At 36.3% G+C, this 23,022-nt stretch overlaps 1 protein-coding gene across 1 annotated transcript in view; it reads left to right on the forward strand.

Moving 5' to 3' along the window:
• Positions 1–23,022, forward strand: part of NRK (Nik related kinase) — a 167,577-nt gene that overhangs the window by 63,582 nt on the left and 80,973 nt on the right. Inside the window, exons 3-4 of the mRNA XM_007462428.1 lie at positions 15,577–15,633; positions 16,932–17,003. Of these exons, the coding sequence (XP_007462490.1) occupies positions 15,577–15,633; positions 16,932–17,003 (129 nt within the window). The remainder of the gene's footprint in view (positions 1–15,576; positions 15,634–16,931; positions 17,004–23,022) is intronic.

Raw genomic sequence — 23,022 nt, forward strand, 5'->3', positions numbered from 1 at the left:
TCTTCCGATTCCCTTCACAGTTCTAATAAGCATGGCTATGACTGTCCCAGATTTCTGGATGAGGAAAAACATTATTCTGTTGGATTATGCTGATGGTTAGTAGCTTTTTAGCTACAAAATTTCTGTTTCAGTACATATTATTTGGTTCCATTTAGCCAGGGTTTGGGTAATTTGGGGGTTTGCTAACAAAAAGAAAAAAAGAAGTGAGGAACTTGGAACTCTTGCTGTTTCATGTAGTTGTAGTAGGTATAGCCACAAGGGATATAAACAGCAGATCTTTACTGAAGAAGCTTTGGGAATAGTAGCCATGGGTTAAGGGAAGCATGGATAAGAATTAGGTAATTTCACCTGACAAACCAAACTTGTACCAATTTGGCAAGAGCCTTGGTACTTCTATTATTTATGTAAGATCATGCCCTCTGACTAGCACATATCATCTCCCTTGAGGATCTCTGACCAAAGAGAATTGTGAGGAACTTTGAGTGGCCTCAGAGTGGAACCACAAAGGTGATTATAGGGTCAAAAAATGAAATTCATCTATGGACAAGTAACGATCTTTGAGTTCCTGGAGTAGCCTGCTGCAGTGCAGCATTTCAGTCTTTGTCAGAAAACCCAGTGTATCATAGGGCACGTTGGACTCTGGCCTCTCTCCAAATCTTTGCCCACATAATTTGGCATAACTCTGCACTCTCCCCCACCATCATACACACACATACATACACACCTTTGCCCATGCGCTGTCCTCCCCTATTTAGAGCTCCATATGGAGACTGACTTGGTTTAGTTTAACACATATTTGCTGTGTGATGATGATATGCCAGGCTTTGTGCTAGACTATAAAGATATACAGAGAGGAAATTTGTCCTTAGAGAGCTGCCAGTCTAATAGTGGAAATGGATAGGTAAATAGACTAATTAGGTAAAAGGAATTTATGAGGCCTCAGAAATATAAAGTACCAACTTATAATGTAAGTTTCATTTATGTTGCTGAAACAACATGAATGCAGATTAAATCTCATGATATATTTATACGGATATGACACTTCTTCATAGGGACCTAAAAGTGACAACTGTGTCATAAAAAATATAGTCCAGTAACAATCTCTTTCTTACTATTCTTGAAGGAAGTGTATCTCCTGTTTCCCCCAAAATTGCAAGTTCTGCAAGTTGTAGCAACTTGATTATGGAAGCTTTCTATCTTAAGGTGTAAGGTTAAAATAGTATTTATTCAACTCCAGGCTCCATCTGCTCAAAGCCAGAAATATCTGCTCCTGCTTATTCTGAATTCTCTCCAAAAGGAGAAAGTCACATCCAAAAAGAATTTTCCAACTTTTATACATTTGGTTGTATCAAGACTTTTGTGATGATGGGGTACTCATGCAAATATCAAATCAAAGAGTCTTTTTAGTGCCCCTTGTCAGTTAAATAACTATTTCCCCTCAATCAAATTTAATGAACACAGCTGTTGTGTCCTAGCACTGTACTAGGCTTTGTGGGAGTTACAAAAATTGTGAGTCTTAATAATCGTGTCAATTATCAAATTGTGCTTTTCAAACATCTACACATTTGTGAGTTCCTTACAACATTTTAAAGCAAATCTAAAGTTAAAGTCTATGGAATTCCTTTAAGGAGCTCCCCTAACAGACTGCATCTCTTCCTTTGGCAATCTTTAGAATAAATAAATCTTCCTGATGGATAAGCGGTGAGGTGTAGGGTGATTAACATGTTCCCTTATACGTCTCCCAACTCTACCCACTCACCACTACTACCAGTCTGTGCTAGATACTCTCCAATCTTGGCCACACCTCCAAACCCTGACTGCTCCAAATTCATCTGTTCCTTTGGCATCGTTGAGCTTGTTGGTAGTGATGAAGACTAAAAGGGGAAGCAAAGGAAAAGACTTTTTGAACAAGGACCAAACCACAATTACTTCCCATCTCAAATATTGGTTAAGGAAAGTCCCTGCTTGGAGGCAGGGTTATGGGCTTGCTAACCTTTGAAAGTTCTCTTGAGACCCATGTCTTTGTTTTTCTGCATAGACACGATGCTGACAAAAACTATCCTGTTAGCCACGTTGTCTTATCCCTCCACAGCACAGCATGAAGTACTCGGTCAATGCTGTTTAGGGCTGCACTCTTGGTGGCCTTGAAGCCTCACTTGGTTTGTTTGCTAGGAGAAAGCTGGCACCCAAACAAATGACTAGAAGGACAAAACTGTGAATGAAAAACAAGGTTACCAAATGGACATGAGTGCAGTGAGTACCTTGTGGCCTTTTGCCACCACAAAACCAATTGAAAAGAAAGAAAGAATGCCCTGGAGATTATGTGGTTTAGATTTGCCAACAGAAGGCAAAGTAAATAACTAGAAGGACTATGTAAGAACTGCCGAATAGTTGGCAGACTTTCCACAACAGTTTCCTTAACTGCATTATTAAAAATAAAGTTTTTAGCCTAATCAAAATTACAAGGCCATCGAGGACTGTCTTGTATTCTTTCCGGGGGAAAAAACGTGGTAATTAACTGCTGCATAATGATGGATTTTTCCAACACAGCTGTCACAACTGCTATTTTAAATCATTTGTTATGGTTTAAAATGTGTAATCCCCAAGAAATTGATCATTACTGCAATTCAGTGCTGGTTTTTCATTGCTTTAACCACCCTGAGCTTTGCATTAGACCATTAACTAACAAAAGCCATTCATAAAGTACTGTACTACTAATGGCTAATTTCTCAGTGATCACTTCTGTCCTCTTTTAAACAAGATTTTATTTTTTAAAAATTTACACTGAAATTTCTGGCATTACAAAAACAGGTGCACTCTTGTATTCTCTCCTTTTCATCTCTCTTCTATTTATGGCCACTCCCACATTTTCCTTTTCTTTTCTTCTTCAGTGGCTGTGCCTTCATAATCTGTATTACCTCATAGTCTTTGTTCATGGTGTGTCACTCACTGGGTCCATCCTGCCCTTCAGAATCTGTTCAAATGCTATGCCATCTTCATGGTCCAATTGATATTCTACCTCTTCCAGGAAGCCTTCCCAGTTACTCTATTCATCATTCACTTAACTAGTATTCATCAAAAGGGTCTTATATACTAGCTGTTGTGCTAGGCACTAGAGATACCAAAATATAAGACATATATTCCCAGATTTCAGGAACTTTTATTTTTTACCTGAGTTTATTGATGGAGTGACTAAATCCTTGATATGATTATGTGCTTGAGAACTAGACTTTGTTGCCTTAATTTATTTTTCCATTGTAATTGTCTGCATGTAATTAATTTACCCATATATCTTATCATTGTCAATGTGGTTCTGTATAATAACGGATTTGAGAAGATTGGACCCTGCCTGGGGCAGTCACCTGTTCCCTGCTCTACTACTGTCCTTCTCCCTACTCTTCCTTCTTCTCCCTACTCTTCCTTCCATATCTACATCTATCTTCTAGATTTCCTAACAGAAATCATAATGAATAAGTGGAATAGCTATTTATCACCATCTGAATAGGTCCAAAGGCAGAAGATAAGCCAATCAAACAAAAATGGAAATCTTGAGATGCTGTGGGCCAAAAGGAAGTATGATGGACTGGTTGGTCTGCTAGAAGTCAATAAGGCTAAGTTTCAAGTGACCAGGATACTGACAATTTGTAATTTTCTTCTGTAATCATTAGGTAATCTATAGTTTGATTCTGGATTCCCAATCTACAAGTTGACCTTGCTTTACTACTTTTGATATATTCCCTCAAATTGGAAATAATCTGAAATGTGAAAATTTGACTTTCCAAAAATAAATTTGAGGAGTTTGGTGTTTAATGAAAGCTAGTATAAGTCCATTTGTAAACCAGAGAGTTCTTTTATGGCCATTACTTCATTTATTTTTTTATGTATACAAAGATTTTCCTGTAATGTTTTTTGTTTAAAGCAGACACGTATACCTTTTAACAATGTTTTATATGTAACTAGTGCCCTAAATTCAGGGACATGTCACATTTTATGTTCATAGGACAGATTCACAATGCTTATATTCATCTTGGAGCCATTGAAGAGCAACAGCATAGTAATAAACTCTGTTTTTCCTGGGGGAAGCAGATGAAATAATGCTGCTTATTTGATTATCTAAATTAATTAATTAATAAGAACACAAATCACTGCCAAATTGATATCAACACATTGAGGAATTTATGTTCTTTCCTGGATAATTTCAAATGGTCCTGGAAAAAGAATACAAGTTTGTCCTAATTACTATATTTTGGAGTACAATCCTAGAAAATAGTATGATCATAAATTAGTAAGGGGTGTTTCTTAGGACTTTATTTAAGACCTTCTTGTTTTATCATATATTTAGTCTCTTTAACCCTTTAAACTGTACTTAGTCTATATTTGGGACCAACGAGTTCATGTTGTTAACTAGTCTTTGTATTTGGTTTCATTCTGTAATTGTTTCAGGTAATACATCTTAAATACTGTATATTTCTCCAGTAAAATTGGACTTGTTGCATTTTGTCTCTTCATCTCTCCACCCTGCCACCCATTTTTTTTACTCCCTCACACTTTGAGAATGCCTTCTGAGCCACCTTTACCCATTCTAGGCACCTCCTACCTTCATTATGGCTGAGGAGCAATCTCTCCTGGAACTCCTCAGACTCTAGCCCTTTCCTTCCTCCATCAACACTTAACTGTTCATTATCAATCTTGCAGTTATTTAATCGGATCCTATAACTCATGCTAAAGTGTTAATGACAAATGATAAATCAATGTGTCTTTCTCAGCTAACATTTGAATAATAAGAGAGTATCATTCCTTTAATAAAATTGAGGCCATAATAGTGATTTTATACTTTGTAGTGGGTTGTTAGGTGGATTGGAGGGGGAGATTTTTTGAGTAGTTGACCTTCTGTTGCCCCTAAAATCATATCATATGAGCTTCATCTATTAATAACTAAACTTAAATAAATTAAATGAGCTTATTGACAAGACAGACAGTTGCCTGAGGTGGAAATATAGGTGATTTGGTGCCAAATGTCAATAGGCTTGAGCCTAGAGTCAGGAATGGCTACAAAAAATTGTTACTACATATCTTCTGTTACTCAAATATGAGAGGGTGAAACTCAGATCTGAGACATAAACTAGACCCCAGGCACCAGATGAGCCTACTAACACTACACTCTGGAGCTGAGATGGAGCCCTCCAGGCCCGAGCACCCAGCGCCCTGCATGCCTCAGACCTGGTGCCTGGCCCTCAGATGACTGCACCTGGAGGAGGAGCCAATGACAGGATGGCCACCCCTCAGGTGTCTCTGTGACAAGACGGCCACCCAGATGGCTCCCGTGCTGGAAGCCTCATGCCAAACAACGAGCAAGACAGGAACACAGCCCCACCCATCTGCAGACAGGCCGCCTAAATTTGTACTAAGCTCACAGACCCCCCAAAGCACACCACCTGAAACTGCCCTGCCCATCAGAGGGACAAGACTCAGTTCCACCCACCAGAGCACAGGCACCAGTCCCTCCCACCAGGAAGCCTATGCAAGCCCCTGGATCAACCTCACCCACCTGGGGGCAGACACCAGAAGCAAGAGGAACTATGACCGTGTGGCCTGCAGAAAGGAGACCACAAACACAGTAAGTTAGACAAAATGAGAAGACATAAAAATATGTTGCAGACGAAGGAGCAAGATAAAAACCCACAAGACCAAATAAATGAAGAGGAAATAAGCAAGCTACCTGAAAAAGAATTCACAGTAATGATAGTAAAGATGATCCAAGATCTCAGAAATAGAATGGAGGCACAGATCAAGAAGATAAAAGAAATGTTTAACAAGGACCTAGAAGAACTAAAGAACAAACAAACAGTGATAAACGACACAATAACTGAAACGAAAAATACAATAGAAGGAATCAATAGCAGAATAACTGAGTCAGAAGAATGGATAAGTAAGCTGGAAGATAGAATGTTGGAAATAACAGCTGCAGAGCAGAAAAAAGAAAAAAAGAATGCAAAGAATTGAGCACAGTCTCAGAGACCTCTGGGACAACATTAAATTCAACAACATTTGAATTATACGGGTCCCAGAAGAAGAGAAAGAGAAAGGGTCTGAAGAGATTATACTTGAAAACTTCCCTAACATGGGAAAGGAAATAGTCACCCAAGTCCAGGAAGTGCAGAGATTCCCATACAGGATAAATCCAAGGAGAAACATGCTGAGACATATTAATCAAACAATCAAAAATTAAATACAAAGAAAAAATATTAAAAGCAGCAAGGGAAATCAACAAATAATATACAAGGGAATCACCATAAGCTTATCAGCAGATTTTTCAGCAGAAATTCTGCAGGCCAGAAGGGAGTGGCAAGATATATTTAAAGTGATGAAAGGGAAAAACCTACAACAAAGATTACTCTACTCAGCAAGGATCTCATTCAAATTCGATGGAGAAATCAAAAGCATTACAGAAAAGTAAAAGCTAAGAGAATTCAGCACCACTAAACCAGCTCCACAACAAATGCTAAAGGAACTTCTCTAGTGGGAAACACAAGAGAAGAAAAAGACCTACAAAAACAAACCCAAAACAATTAAGAAAATGGTAATAGGAACATACATATTGATAATTACCTTAAGTGTAAATGGATTAAAGGCTCCAACCAAAAGGCACAGATTGGCTGAATGGATACAAAAACAAGACTCATATATAAGCTATCTACAAGAGACCCACTTCAGACCTAGGGACACATACAGACTGAAAGTGAGGGGATAGAAAAAGATATTCCATGCAAAGGGAATCAAAAGAAAGCTGAAGTAGCAATACTCATATCAGGAAAATAGACTTTAAGATAAAGACAATTACAAGAGACAAGGAAGGACACTACATAATGATCAAGGGATAAATCCAAGAAGAAGATATACCAATTGTAAATATTTAAGCCCCCACCATAGGAGCACCTCAATACATAAGGGAAATGCTAACAGCCATAAAAGGGGAAATCGACAGTAACATGATAATAGTTGGGGACTTTAACACTCCACTTACACCAATGGACAGCTGATCCAGACAGAAAATTAATAAGGAAACACAAGCCTTAAATGACACATTAGACCAGATAGACTTAATTAATATTAATAGGACATTCCATCCTAAAGCAGGAGAATACACTTTCTTCTCAAGTGCACATAGAACAGTCTCCAGGATAGATCACATCTTGGGTCACAAATCAAGCCTCAGTAAATCTATGAAAATTGAAATCATATCAGGCATCTTTTCTGACCACAACACTATGATATTAGAAATCAATTACAGAAAAAAAACTGTAAAAAACATAAACACATGGAGGCTAAACAATATACTACTAAATAACCAGTGGATCAGTGAGGAAATCAAAGAGGAATTTTAAAAATACTTAGAAACAAATGACAATGAAAACACAACACAAAACCTATTGGATGCAACAAAAACAGTTCTAAGAAGAAAGTTTATAGCAATACAATCTTACCTCAAGAAACAAGAAAAATCTCAAATAAATAACCTAACCTTACACCAAAAGCAATTAGAGAAAGAAGAACAAACAAAACCCAAAGTTAGTAGAAGGAAAGAAATTATAAATATCAGAGCAGAAATAAATGAAATAGAAATGAAAAGAACAATAGCAAATTTCAATGAAACTAAAAGCTGGTTATTTGAGAAGATAAACAAAATTGATAAACCATTAGCCAGACTCATCAAGAAAAAAAGGAGAGGACTCAAATCAACAAAATTAGAAATGAGAAAGAAGAAGTTATAACTGACACTGCAAAAATACAAAGGATCATAAGAGACAACTAGAAGTAACTATATGCAAAAAAAATGGACAACCTGAAAGAAATGGACAAATTCTTAGAAAGGTACAACCTTCCAAGCCTGAACCAGGAAGAAATAGAAAATATGAATAGCCAATCACAAGTAATGCAATTGAAACTGTGATTAAAAATCTTCCAACAAACAAAAGTCTGGGACCAGATGGCTTCACAGATGAATTCTATGAAACATTTAGAGAAGAGCTAACACATATCCTTCTCAAACTTTTCCAAAAATTTGTGGAGGGAGGAACAATCCTGAGCTCATTCTACAAAATCACCATCATGGTGATAATGAAACCAGAAAAAGGTATCACCAAAAAAGAAAATTACAGGCCAATATCACTGATGTACATAGATGCAAAATTTCTCAGCAAAATACTAGCAAACAGAATCCAGCAACACATTAAAAGGAGCTTACACCATAATCAAGTGGGATTTATCCCAGGGATGCAAGGATTCTTCAATATACACAAATCAATCAATGTGATGCACCCTATTAACAAACTGAAGAATAAAAACCATATGATCATCTGAGTAGATGCAGAAAAAGCTTTCAACAAAATTCAACACCCATTTATGATAAAAAACACTCCAGAAAGTGGGCATAGAGGCAACCTACCTCAACATAATAAAGGCCATATATGAAAAACCCACAGGAAACATCATTTTCAATGGTGAAAAACTGCAAGCATTTCCTCTAAGATCAGGAACAAGACAAGAATGTCCACTCTCACCACTTTTATTCAACATAGTTTTGGAAGTCCTAGCCATGGCAATCAGAGAAGAAAAAGAAAAAAAGGAATCCAAATTGGAAAAGAAGGAGTAAAACTGTCACTGTTTGCATCCTAAAGATGCCACCAGAAAGCTCATCAATGAATTTGGTAAAATAACAGGATACAAAATTAATGCACAGAAATTTCTTGCATTCCTATATACTAATGACAAAAGATCAGAAAGAGATATTAAAGAAACAATCCCATTTACCGTTGCAACAAAAAGAATAAAATACCCAGGAATAAACCTACATAAGGAGGCAAAAGACCTGTACTCAGAAACCTATAAAATACTGATGAAAGAAATTAAAGACAACACAAACAGATGGAGAGATATACCATGTTCTTGGATTGGAAGAATCAATATTATGAAAATGACTGTACTACACAAAGCAATCTACAGATTCAATTCAATCCCTATCAAATTACCAAGGGCATGTTTCACCAAATTAGAACAAAAAATTTTACAATTTGTATGGAAACCCAAAAGACCCCAAATAGCCAAAGCAATCTTGAGAAAGAAAAATGGAGCTGGAGCAATCAGGCTCCCTGACTTCAGACTATCCTACAAAGCTACAGTAATCAAGACAGTATGGTACCAGAACAAAAACAGAAATATAGATCAATGGAACAGGATAGAAAGCCCAGAGATAAACCCACGTACATATGGTCACCTTATCTTTCACAAAGGAGGCATGAATATACAATGGAGAAAAGACAGCCTCTTCAATAAATGATGCTGGGAACACTGGACAGCTACACATCAAAGAATAAAATTAGAACACTCCCTAACACCATACACAAAAATAAACTCAAAATGGATTAAAGACCTAAATGTAAGGCCAGACACTATAAAACTCTTAGAGGAAAACATAGGCAGAACACTTTGACATAAATCACAGCAAGATCTTTTTTGACCCACCACCTAGAGTAATGAATATAAAAACAAAAATAAACAAATGGGACCTAATGAAACTTAAAAACTTTTGCACACCAAAGGAAACTATAAACAAGATGAAAAGACAACCCTCAGAATTGGAGAAAATATTTGCAAACAAACCAACTGACCAGGGATTTATTTCCAAAGTATACAAATAGCTCATGCAGCTCAATATCAAAAAACAACCCAATCAAAAAATGGGTGGAAGACCTAAATATATATTTCTCCAAAGAAGACATACAGATGGCAAAAAAAAAACACATGAAAGTATGCTCAACATCACTAAGTTTTAGAGAAATTAAAATCAAAACTCAATGAGGTATCACCTGACACTGGTCAGAATGGCCACCATCAAAATATCTACAAACAATAAATGCTGGAAAAGGTGTGGAGAAAAGGGAACCCTCCTGCAGTGTTGATGGGAATGTAAATTGATACAGCCACTATGAATAAAAGCATAGAGGTTCCTTAAAAAACTAAAAATAGAACTACCATATGACCCAGTAATCCCACTCCTGGGCATTTACCCAGAGAAAACCATAATTCAAAAAGACATATCCACCCCAATGTTCATTGCAGCACTATTTACAATAGCCAGGAAATGAAAGCAACCTAAATGTATGTCAACAGAAGAATGGAAAAAAGAAGGTGTGGTACATATATACAGTGGAATATTATTCAGCCATAAAAAGGAACAAAATTGTGCAATTTGTAGAGATGTGTATCAACCTAGAGACTGTCATACAGAATGAAGTAAGTCAGAAGGAGAAAAAGAAATATTGTGTAATATCACTTATATATGGAATCTAGAAAAATGATACCAATGAACTTATTTGCAAAGCAGAAATAGAGACACAGACGTAGAATGGATGTATGGATACTGGGGGAAAAAGGGAGTGGGTGAATTGGGAGTTTGGGATTGACATATATACACTACTATGTATAAAATAGATAACTAATGAGCACCTACTGTATAGCACAGGGAACTCTAATCAGTGCTGTGTGGTGACCTAAATGGGAAGGAAATCCAGAAAATAGGGAATATATGTATACGTATAGCTGATTCACTTTGCTGTACAGCAGAAACTAACACAACAATGTAAAGCAACTATACTCCAATAAAAATTAATTTAAAAATATGAGAGGGTTTCTTTTCTTATGGTAGGAATGAGAGCTAGGAAAATATTCTTCTTGCTCTGTGATGCTTGAGAATTAAAAGGTCATTCTTTGCACACAAACACTATTTAGGGGAGCATTGCTAATCCAGTGCAGTTAGTACCTCCTGCATGATATTGTTGGAATTACTGATGGTAGGAAAATCAGACCCAAAAAACCCACATTTATAGTTTAAGGTTTTCCTTGTGATTTTCCTGTATAATTGTCACTAAGACCAGTGGGAAATGTGAGATTATTTAACATTCAATCTAGAATTCAAAGCCAAACTCCTTTCTTAGAGTCCTCTATGTGTGTTTTCAAAAAATGGTGTGTAAATTTTCATAAAACATACATTGTAATTGATAAAAGGCACATTCTAGAAATTGAATTTGCTGGTGCTGGTTCAACATCTCATTTGGGAGACAATCTCTTTATGACAACATGACCTTCAGCTAAGATCACAAAACAGCTTCTATGTAGTCAGTGAACCACAAGATGGCACCACTGAACAAATATTGTTTATCTCAAGATGACTTCTAGGTTCTTTAGATAAATGCTCAAGAATAGTGTTATCCCTCTTCAAAAGCAACATCAATCACTTCTGATTGATAGAGTTAATAGAGTATGAAAGGGGCAAATAGTAACTTTACAGTAAAGAAACCTGGCAGACATCACTTAAACCAAATGATTTAGGTTAACTTCACCAGTGATAAGTCATGGTTATACCATGTACCCCTGACATGATGTAATGAGAAGGGCAATTCACCTCTGTGGTGTTCTTTCCTCAAACCCATGACTTCAGTCTAATCATGAGAAAGCATCAGACAAACCCAAAGTGAGGGACATTCTATAGAATACTTGACCAGTATTCCTGAAAAGTCTCAAGTTCATGAAAAATAGAAAAGTAGACTAAGGAACTGTCACCGATTGCAAGAGCCTAAGGAGATATGACAGCTAAATGGAATGCAGGTTCCCAATGCAAGTCCTACAAAAAGGACTTGAGTGTAAAAACTGAGGAAATCCTAATAAATACTATAATGCAGTTAAGAGTATTAGACCAATATTAATTTCTTAGTTTTGACAATTGTGCTATGGTCATATAAGATATTAACATTAAAAGAAGCTGGGTGAAGGATATACAGGAACACTCTTTTACTGTCTTTGAAACTGTTCTCTAAGTCTGAAATTATTATTTAAAATAAAAATAGTTTAAAAGTCCAGATACAAAATATAGTCTCTGAAATACTAAGTTAACAGGAAGCAGTTTTCCATTTATCTATTATCTGGGTATTCTAGACTTCTATGGAAGCTTGCATAATGGTTAGGCATATTAACCCCATATATGGTTCCAAGATCTGGGGTTTAATTCCTCTATAGACACAGTGAGCATGTTTTTGAAACCCCACATTAGGATTCCTTGTCTGTCAAAATAATTTTGTGCAGTTTTCAAGTGAGAGAATAAATCCCAGATAATGAGGATGGAACCAAGTTGATTTTCTCTGTTCTATGGCAATTGGTGACACCTTTTAAAGATATTCATTATCTCACTAATATGTGACATGAGTATGATGGCTGTGTATTCCAGACTTTAAAAACTTTTATGGTTTACTAACCATAGATCAAATAATGCAATATATGGCTAATACCTTTGCTAACAAGCCGAATATTTGTGTTGCACAGGATAGTATTTTGGCTCACAAAAACCTCTTAGAATCAAGGAAGTAAACATTTTAACTCCTATAAAGGGTGTGTGAGAACCAGTTTCCAACATGTTGTATTTGTGCACACAGATGTGAGTAAAATTTGACTAAAAAGTGTTTATGGGAATAATTAGAAAAACAATACTTTCTACGTCATGATAGGGGCTAAATAGATAAAAATGTTAATATATATTTTCTCCCAGAGCTGTAAATAAATGTGGGACTCTCCAACATATTTAAATTTCCACATGCAAGAGAATGAAATTGGACCCCTATCTTACACCACTTACAAAAATTAACACAAAATGGGTTAAGGACTTAACCTGGAGTTGTAAAGCTCCTAAGAAGAGAACATAGGGGGAAAACCTTCTTGACGTTGATCTTGGAAAGGATTTTTTGGATATGACACCAAAAGCACAAGCAACAAAATCAACGGGGGATTTTGTGGGACTACAAGTAGGACTCCATCAAACAAAAAACCTCTGCACAGCAAAAGAAACAATCAGCAAAATGAAAAGGCAACCTACAGAATGAGAGAAAATATTTGCAAATCATCTATCTGATGAGGGGTTAAAATCTAAAATATTAATTACTTTTCTCTGATCAGTCAATAACCTACAACATTTTCCTTTCCTTTAAAAATTCTAGTTTTTGGTAGCTGTCATGCTCCACCCAAAACTGCTTGCCTCATCCTAGACATTTCCTTATACCTTGATCATTAGTTTCTGAACTGTATCCCAAGTCCAGCCCTTTTCCTTTGCTTAGTTTCTATCCTTCTAGTCTTGTGTACTAGTTTCCTAGGTCTGCTGTAACAAATTACCACAAACTGGATGGCTTAAAAGAAAAGAAATTTATTCCCTCACAATTCTGGAGGCTAGAATTCCAAAATCAAAGTGTCTGTAGGGCCATTCTCCCTCTGAAGGCACTAAGGAGGAAGCATTCCTTGCCTCTTCTAGCTTTGGGCAATTGCCAGCAATCCTTGGTTTTCCTTGACTTGTAGACACACTGGTCCAATCTCTCCTTCTGTCATCACATGGCATTCTCCCTGGGTATCTGTGTCTAAATTTTCCTCTTCTTATAAGGTCACTAGTTATTGGCTTTAGGGCCATCTCTAATTGAGTATGACTTCATCTTAACTTGATTACATCTACAAAGACCCTATTTTCAGAAAAGGTCACACCCACAGGTACCAGTGGTTAGAACTTCAGCATATTTTTTTGGAGGACACAACTGAACACAAAAAACCTTGACCTGACTCTCACAGGCCTGACTCCATAAACTGAAACCAACAATCCATGCCATTCTCCATCAGTGCTACAACAATCTAACCAGTATAGCTGTTTAATGCTAGTTCTTAGGCATGAACTGGAGTTAAATCAAAGTGCTGGTGTTTCTAGAGTTACTGTATTTCCTTGAAAGTCTTCTGATCCATTTCTGACACATGGCTTCATTTACAAACAGTGGCTTGATCAATAGGATTGAAGTAACCTTAAATGTATGGGATTAAATCCTATCAAACATATCAGTGGAGAAAATGGAGTTTTGACACTCATGTAGCATGTAACATTGATAGTAATGGTAGAGTGGGATTCTTTTTCTTTTGAGCTTCTTTGATCAGTTGGCTTTATTTTGATGAGAAAACTTGTAGGAATCATCTAAAAACAGTATTCATATACTTCAAAGCATATGCTTTATAAGAGAGGTTTAACAACAAACTAACAATATATTTAAGTATCACTGTCCTGAAATCAAGGAATCTCGATCTTTTGCATAGTTACTCACTTGACAGGTTACCCAAGATATTTAAAATATTATACAGAAATACCACCCCTCATTTGATCATTCTATAAGTTAAAAAGTGTGGCTGTTTTTCACATGAGATCTGTGACTAGTGACAGTCCTTTGTTTTGCCCCTATATTAGTTTACTACAGTTGCAGTAATAAATCCACAAGTTAGGCGGCTTTAAACAGAAATTTATTCTCTCATAGTTCTCAAGGCTATAAGTCTTCAGATTCATTCTCCCTCTGAAGGCTCTAGGGAAAAATATTTCCTTCCCTCTTCCTAGCTTCTAGTGGTTGCCAGCAATCCTTGGCATCTCTTGACTCATAGCTGCATCACTCCGCTTTCTTCCTGTCTTCATATGACCATCTTCCCTTTGTGTGTGTGTGTGTGTGTGTGTGCAAATATCCCTCCCTTTTCTCTTATAGTCATTGACCATTGTAATCCAGTATGACCTCATTTAACTTGATAACAACTGCAAAGACCCTATTTTCGAGGAAGGTCACAATATGAGGTTATGGGTGAACCTGAATTCTGTGGAGATATGGTCTAACCCAGTACAGCTGAAGAATCAAATCTGCTGGAGAACTATCATAAAAGGCATTCTGTTTCAAGTTCAAGCTTTACTCATATCAATAGCAGACTGATTTTTTTCTATGACTACAGCTTGAAATATTTTAAAAGGCACCAGCCACAAAATAAGGACTCTTGTTCCAAACCTCTGTGTTCATTTATGAAAATTATAAACCTGTAACTTGTACTCACATTTTCTAAGTCCAAGTTTTTAGAACTCAGAGTGTTTTCAATAAGAAAGAATCTTTCAGAACTCCTGTTCATAAATATTTTTGGTTCATTTGATTGAGGGCACACTAAATGGTTTAAAGGCCATTGAATTAATTATGTATCACTCTTATCTGTGATCATTATGGAAAAAATCTTTTTTGTATGTGAAGAGGTGTTCAATAGAAATATCTGTCTGCATAGTACCACATAATCAGTTGGAAAAATGTTCAATAAAACATTTTCTTTTTCCTTATCTGCAGTCTGAAATTTTTACTTTTTACCTGGGTGCTTCAGTGCCATGTAAACCTAGATTAAAGATACTAAGAAAGTAATGCCTTCAAATGGCCAATCATGTCCACTACTCAAATCAAACATAAAAAGCAAACTGCATAAATTTGCTTGATTTTTTGAGTGACATGGTTGGGCTTTCTTTAAAATATTCATAATTTAATATTTCTGTCCTCTACGTAATACCTTATAGTTAATCTCTATATAATATTTTATATTTCATAATAGGCTACAATGTTTAACCTTATTTAATTTTTTTTACTTTGTTTACTTCTTGATTGCTAGATTATATAGCCAGCATTTGATGTTTATTACTATCCTGTGTTTCAGGGACTCCATGAAAAGACTGGTGCACTTACAGCTGTTAAAGTGATGAATGCTCGTAAGGTAATATTACCTCATATCTGTATTCTGTTCCCGTAGTGGACTATGGTCTTGTGATAAACAGCTCAGAAAATATTGTATTTGTTTTTTCCATCATTGTTATATATAATTATCTTAATCTGCATTTATTATATTTATAATTTAATATTATTTCTATCAGTATACTACTTTTATTATTACATTTACACATGAAAAACTTTTACTCACAATGAAAGTGCTATATATTTTAGTATTCTGTAAAAATGAAAAAATAGCTATACTCCTGTCTATTTCTAGTTGATTGTTTCCAGGGATAGTAAAAAGTCGATTTCCTCTAATGTTGTGTTAATCCTCTGTTTCATCATTATTTCTTTCCCTCCCCAACCATTCCTTTTGAGAGTTGAGGATACTAGATTTTCAATGACAGGTAGAAGGAAAAGAACTTGTCTGAGATGCACATTTTTCATGTATTTTCTGACAGATGCGCGAGATAGACAGTTTAATTGGCACTGTTCCTGCTAACATTCATAAAGCTGTGTCGTGGTTCATAACATATTGTCATAGAATTTGTTAAGCCCTGATTTCTGTCCTCTTTCTTTAGCATGAGTGCCTCACTTTCTCAAGATAATATTAGCATGAGCATAGCAAAGGTCAAAACATATTCACTTCACTACACCCTAAAGGAAAATTCTCAAATATTATATTGAAAAATTTTACATGTTGACTGAGTTGTTATCAATGCCATAAACTGTTCTTTTCCAATTTGTGCAGGAAGTGAATTGCTGAAACTATTTAAAGAGTCGCATGCTTTTTGTTTTGCCAGTAAATGTCAAATGTTGCAAACCAACGTGAGTTTCAATGAATTTTGAGGTTTTGTGGATTTATTTTGCCCTATAAACCATGACTTCCAAATAATCAGCCTGGTGCTTTTTGAGTGAGACTCTCTAAAATACTTATTTCCTTTTTTTAACTTGAGAGACTTTGACCCACAATCTACATTTCAGACACTCTAACTTGAAATAGTTAAAACTCATGTTCATAGTGTCAGTTACCTTGTTTATTTTTTAGGGGAAATAGCACTTTACTAACATCAAATTGTAATATACCATTAATGGCAGTTAAATTTGTTACTATGAATTTGGTGCCAAGTTTCTGTATATATTAGAATCTGATTTTTTATTAAAACTATTAGTAAAAATTGAGAGAGGAATAATATTATGTTACTCTTCCATTTAGTACTAGAAGAGCACAAAGCACTTAAGAATAAATCATTTTCAGAGTGTACCAGTGGGTTTAATAACATTTTGTTCTTGGCTTTGCAGACCCCTTTACCTGAAATAGGGAGGCGAGTGAGAGTGAATAAATATCAAAAGTCTGTCGGATGGAGATACAGTGTAAGTACTGAAAGTCTTCATTGGCCCGCGAGCCGTCTTTCCTTTAATTTTCAAGTTAAACAAGTCCCTTTGTGTTGTATCATTATCTTTAGAAGGCCACCACTAAAATTTTCTTGCCTAAAAGTGATAACATATTTATGTTTTTAACATATTCACATAGTTTCATTCATTATATGTGAACACTAGCATCTATCAGAAAGCAGGGCCTAGAAGAAATGGTTCCCTGAACAGGTAAGCGTTCACTGAAGATGAAGGACTGAGTAAATTCACAGTGCTCTATGCCCTTTAGCTGAGTAATAACAAAAGAGATGATGCAAACAAGAGTGAATTTTGCCTAAAATTGGCCTTGGCAAGGTCCTTTTTACACCTTTTACACGGTATTCTGGACTGAATGGCTTTCCCCCCATTGTGATTCTAAGAAACATTGCCATCATATATGAGCACAATGATGACAACTTTTTTGAATGTGTGAGACCAGTAGCAGACAGAAAACCAACAGGCTACCCAGCCTAAGAGTGTTCAGACATCTGGCACAGTACTTGAATACATGAAGGAGTGTGAAAGCGCTTTCTACTTGAAGCTTTTTAACTGCTTTACAAAGCAATCTCTATTACTCTGATAATTTGCCGGCTCTATAATAAGCTCTGGCAAAGGAAATTCTTTTTCAGTAGATGTTGATGATCTAAATGTTAGTGATCTATCAAAATATTCTCTGGGCCTAAATGTAGAATTTTGCTCTTACAATATAATTGATATATTTTTTTCTTAGTTGTCTCCCCTGCAGTTAACTATCTAGTAGTCAAATATTTTCAAACTTTTGTGTCTTAATAAATGCTCTCAGGCTCATTTAAAATAACCTTTTCCATTAACAATCACATCCAGAAGAACTTTCTAGTTATATTAGGAAGGTATTGGTAAAGAGTTTCATGATTGGTTTAGTAAGTACTGGGCTCCTGTTTTGTTTACAATGTATCTTGGGAAACAAAGCATATCCAAAACTAACAGGTAGTACTGATTAATAACATGCTTTGGTTGATCAAAAATCTGTGAAAGGGACTTCCCTGGTGATGCAGTGGTTAAGAGTCCACCTGCCAATGCAGGGGACACAGGTTCGATCCCTGGTCTAGGAGGATCCCACATGCCGTGAAGCAACTAAGTCCGTGTGCCACAACTACTGAGCCTGCGCTCTAGAGCCTTCGGGCCACAACTACTGATCCCACGTGCCATAACTACTGAAGCTCGCATTCCTAGAGCCCATGCTCCGCAACAAGAGAAGCCACCGCAATGAGAAGCCCGCGTACCACAACAAAGAGTAGCCCCCGCTCACCACAACTAGAGAAAGCCTGTGTGCAGCAACAAAGACCAATGCAGCCAAAAAAATAAATAAAATAATAATAATAATAAAATGATCACATTCTTTTAAAAAAAAAGAAGCTATGAAAGGTAAGATATGAAAATTATAATTGTTTCACCAATTTTGGTTTCATCAAACATTTGTGTTAATAAATTCATTTAAAGTTCATCTCCAAACCCCTCTGATATTCGTTTTATAAGGAAAAACATTTTGATTGTAGAACTGGGTGAAATTTCAAAGCAAGTTTTGGCATCCTTGAGCTGCCTCTTCTTGACAAAAAGCAGGATATTCAGGCCACTCTGGGATCAGCTGGCCCTGAGCCAGGAAATGCTATAGCATATTACTGGGATATATGTGACAGTTTTAAATTACCCACTTAGCCTGATGGATATAATGTACTTATGTGTTTCTCACAAGCTCAACTTCCTGTTAATTGACAATGACAAACATACTAATGCTTTCCAAACATATCTGATCTTGTTCTATTGGTTTTGGGGGAGTTTACATTTATATGGGAAACCCACTCTTAAAAGTTTTTCTAGTTGGGAACTTTGTATCCTCTGATTATATATTTTAGTAAGAAAAATAAGTGATCGGCCAGTTAGCGTCTCTAAATCACCCTGAATCCTTTGGGGTAAAGAGTTTGTGACTTGCACACACATCTCATTAAGTCAGGAGTTTATGGAAAGAGCAATAAAGTGGAAAAGTCCAGAAACATGAGTTCAAATGCCAAGTCTACCACTAAATAGCCAAGAAGTACTTGGAAAAGTAGTCTTACCACTCTAGGCTTCAGGTTTCTCATAGGTAAAATGGCACCAGAATATTTGGCCTGACTATAACAAGGTTAAAAGTATGGTTAAATGTAACTACAGAGCTGCCTAGAGCTGAGCCATTCTCCTCTTCCTGCCTGAGGACATGAGATTTCTTACCCAGAAAGAAAAGGAAGCTCTTTGATATCAAACTACCAAACAAGTTAAACGACTCAATCTAGCCTGTGCTTCTTTTTAACCTGTTCTTTGTGTTCTTATCCTCACACCATCATCTCATTCTTATTTATTGCACTCTTTATGAGGTTCATATTTCTCTCAGCAGAACCTTGGTGCCTTGCCAGGAACTGAGAGTGCCCGTGTACATAAAGAATTGCTAGGTTCTGAGGTTTATTCCTATATGATTGCAGATCTTGTTACAATTTCAAAGAAGGGCAACATCACAAGGGAGGCAGAAAGTTTAAGGGTCCTATATGGCAAGAATGAAAGCCAGAAGGATCAATCTTTACCTTGTAGAAAACAGGTTAAGGGGATTCGAAGGAAACTTATTAACCAAGCTTCCTTGGGAGGCTGGGATGAAACTGGAACCTGAACTTCCATATAATTCTCATGCTACAAGTGATTGTTTGATTCATTCATGCCTTTATTACACAATAAGTACAAAGAGAGACTGTCATTGGGGTTTCCAACTGGAGAAATATGGCTCCATCCCCTCCCCCAAAGACATACAGGTGTCTAGAATTTTTTTATAGTAATTGAATGTTTATGGATAAGTCCACTGGAAAATCCTAGGGAAATGCTGAAAAATGTTCTAGAGATGCATTTTCCCCTACCTCCAGGTCTTCAAGTCAAGGTAATTGAGGGAAATGCTGAGGAGAACTAAAGATAGTTAGAGGTTCACACATTAATTGCTTTTAATGCCAGTTGGCCCTGTTCTAATTCATTGCCCAAAATAAGTCAAAGGTATCATTTTTCACTGGATTTAAGAACAGGAGTTTAACTGTATCTTTAATTTAAAAGTCTTCACTTAATAACCAAGAGATCACTGAATAAATCAAACAGGAAATCAAAAAATATCTAGAAACAAATCACAATGAAAACATGAGGAACCAAAACCTATGGGATACAGCAAAAGCAGTTCTAAGAGGGGAGTTTATAGCAATACAATCCTACCTTAAGAAACAAGAAATATCTCAAATAAATAACCTAACCTTACAGCTAAAGCAATTAGAGAAGGAAGAACAAAAAAATACAAAAGTTAGCAGAATGAAAGAAATCATAAAGATCACATCAGAAATAAATGAAAAAGAAATGAAGGAAACAATAGCAAAGATCAATAAAACTAAAAGCCAGTTCTTTGAGAAAATAAACAAAATAGAAAAACCATTAGCCAGACTCACCAAGAAAAAAAGGGAGAAGACTCAAATCAACAGAATTAGAAATGAAAAAGGAGAAGTAACAAATGACACTGCAGAAATACAAAGGATCATGAGAGATTACTACAAGCAACTCTATGCCAATAAAATGGGCAACCTGGAAGAAATGCACAAATTCTTAGAAAAGTACAACCTTCTGAGGCTGAACCAGAAAGAAATAGAAAATATGAACAGACCAATCACAAGCACTGAAATTGAGACTGTGATTAAAAATCTTCAACAAACAAAAGCCCAGGACCAGACAGCTTCACAGGCGAATTCTATCAAATATTTAGAGAAGAGCTAACCCCTATCCTTCTCAAACTCACCCAAACTATAGCAGAGGGAGGAACACTCCCAAACTCATTCTACAAGACCACCATCAGTCTGATACCAAAACCAGACAAAGGTTTCACAAAGAAAGAAAACTACAGGCCAATATCTCTGTTGAACACAGATGCAAAAATCCTCAACAAAATGCTATCAAACAGAATCCAATAGCACATTAAAAGGATCATACACCGTGACCAAGTGGGGTGTATCCTAGGAATGCAAGTATTCTTCAATATACGCAAATCAATCAATGTGATGCACCATATTAACAAATTAAAGGAGAAAAAACATATGATCATCTCAATAGATGCAGAGAAAGCTTTCAACAAAATTCAACATCCATTTATGATAAAAACTCTCCAGAAAGTAGGCATAGAGGCAACCTACCTCAACATAATAAAGGCCATATATGACAAACCCACAGCCAACACTGTTCTCAAAGATGCAAAACTGAAAGCATTTCCATTAAGATCAGGAACAACACAAGGTTGCCCACTCTCACCACTCTTATTCAACATAGTTTTGGAAGTTTTAGCCACAGCAATCAGAGAAGAAAAGGAAATAAAAGGAATCCAAATTGGAAAAGAAGAAGTAAAGCTGTCACTGTTTGCAGATGACATGATACTATACATAGAGAATCCTAAAGATGCTACCAGAAAACTACTAGAGCTAATCAATGAATTTGGTAAGCTAGCAGGATACAAAAGTAATGCCCAGAAGTCTCTGGCATTCCTATACACTAATGATGAAAAATCTGAAAGTGAAATTAAGAAAACACTCCCATTTACCTTTGCAACAAAAAGAATAAAATATCTAGGAATAAACCTACCTAAGGAGACAAAAGACCTGTATGCAGAAAATAATAAGACACTGATGAAAGAAATTAAAGATGATACAAACAGGTGGAGAGATATGCCAAGTTCTTGGATTGGAAGAGTCAACATTGTGAAAATGACTATACTACCCAAAGCAATCTACAGATTCAGTGCTATCCCTATCCAACTACCAATGACATTTTTCACAAAACCTCAACAAAAATTTTCACAATTTGTATGGAAACCAAAATGAGCCCAAATAGCCTAAGCAATCTTGAGAAAGAAAAACGGAGCTGGAGGAATTAGGCTCCCTGACATCAGACTATACTACAAAGCTACAGTAATCAAGACAGTATGGTACCAGAACAAAAACAGAAATATAGGTCAATGGAACAGGATAGAAACCCCAGAGATTAAACCCACACACATATGGTCACCTTATCTTTGATAAAGGAGGCAATAATATACAGTGGAGAAAAGGCAGCCTCTTCAATAAGTGGTACTGGGAAAACTGGACAGCTACATGTAAGAGAATGAAATTAGAACACTACCTAACACTATACACAAAAATAAACTCACAATGGAATAAAGACCTAAATGTAAGGCCGACACTCTCAAAGTCTTAGAGGAAAACATAGGCAGAACACTCTATGACATAAATCACAGCAAGATCCTTTTTGACCCACCTCCTACAGAAAAGGAAATAAAAACAAAAATAAACAAATGGGACCTAATTAAACTTCAAAGCTTTTGCACAGCAAAGGAAACCATAAAGAAGATGAAAAGACAACCTTCAGAATTGGAGAAAATTTTTGCCAATGAATCAACGGACAAAGGATTAATCTCCAAAATATATAAACAGCTCATGTAGCTCAATATCGAAAAAACAAACAACGCAATCCAAAAATGGGCAGAAGACCTAAATAGACATTTCTCCAAAGAAGATATACAGATAGCCAACAAATACATGAAAGGATGCTCAACATCACTAATCATTAGAGAAATGCAAATCAAAACTACGGTGAAGTATCACCTCACACCGGTCAGAATGGCCATCATCAAAATATCTACAAACAATAAATGCTGGAGAGCGTGTGGGATCCCTCTTGCACTGTTGGGGGGAATGTAAATTGATACAGCCACTATGGAGAACAGTATGGAGTTTCCTTAAAAAACTAAAAATAGAACTACCATACGACCCAGCCATCCCACTACTGGGCATATACCCTGAGAAAACCATAATTCAAAAAGAGTCATGGACCACAATGTTCATTGAAGCTCTATTTACAGTAGCCAGGACATGGAAGCAACCTAAGTGTCCATCAACAGATGAAT

This window comes from Lipotes vexillifer, unplaced genomic scaffold (genome assembly GCF_000442215.2).
Source record: "Lipotes vexillifer unplaced genomic scaffold, Lipotes_vexillifer_v1.1 scaffold345, whole genome shotgun sequence".
In the NCBI taxonomy this organism is placed as follows: Eukaryota; Metazoa; Chordata; class Mammalia; order Artiodactyla; family Lipotidae; genus Lipotes; species Lipotes vexillifer.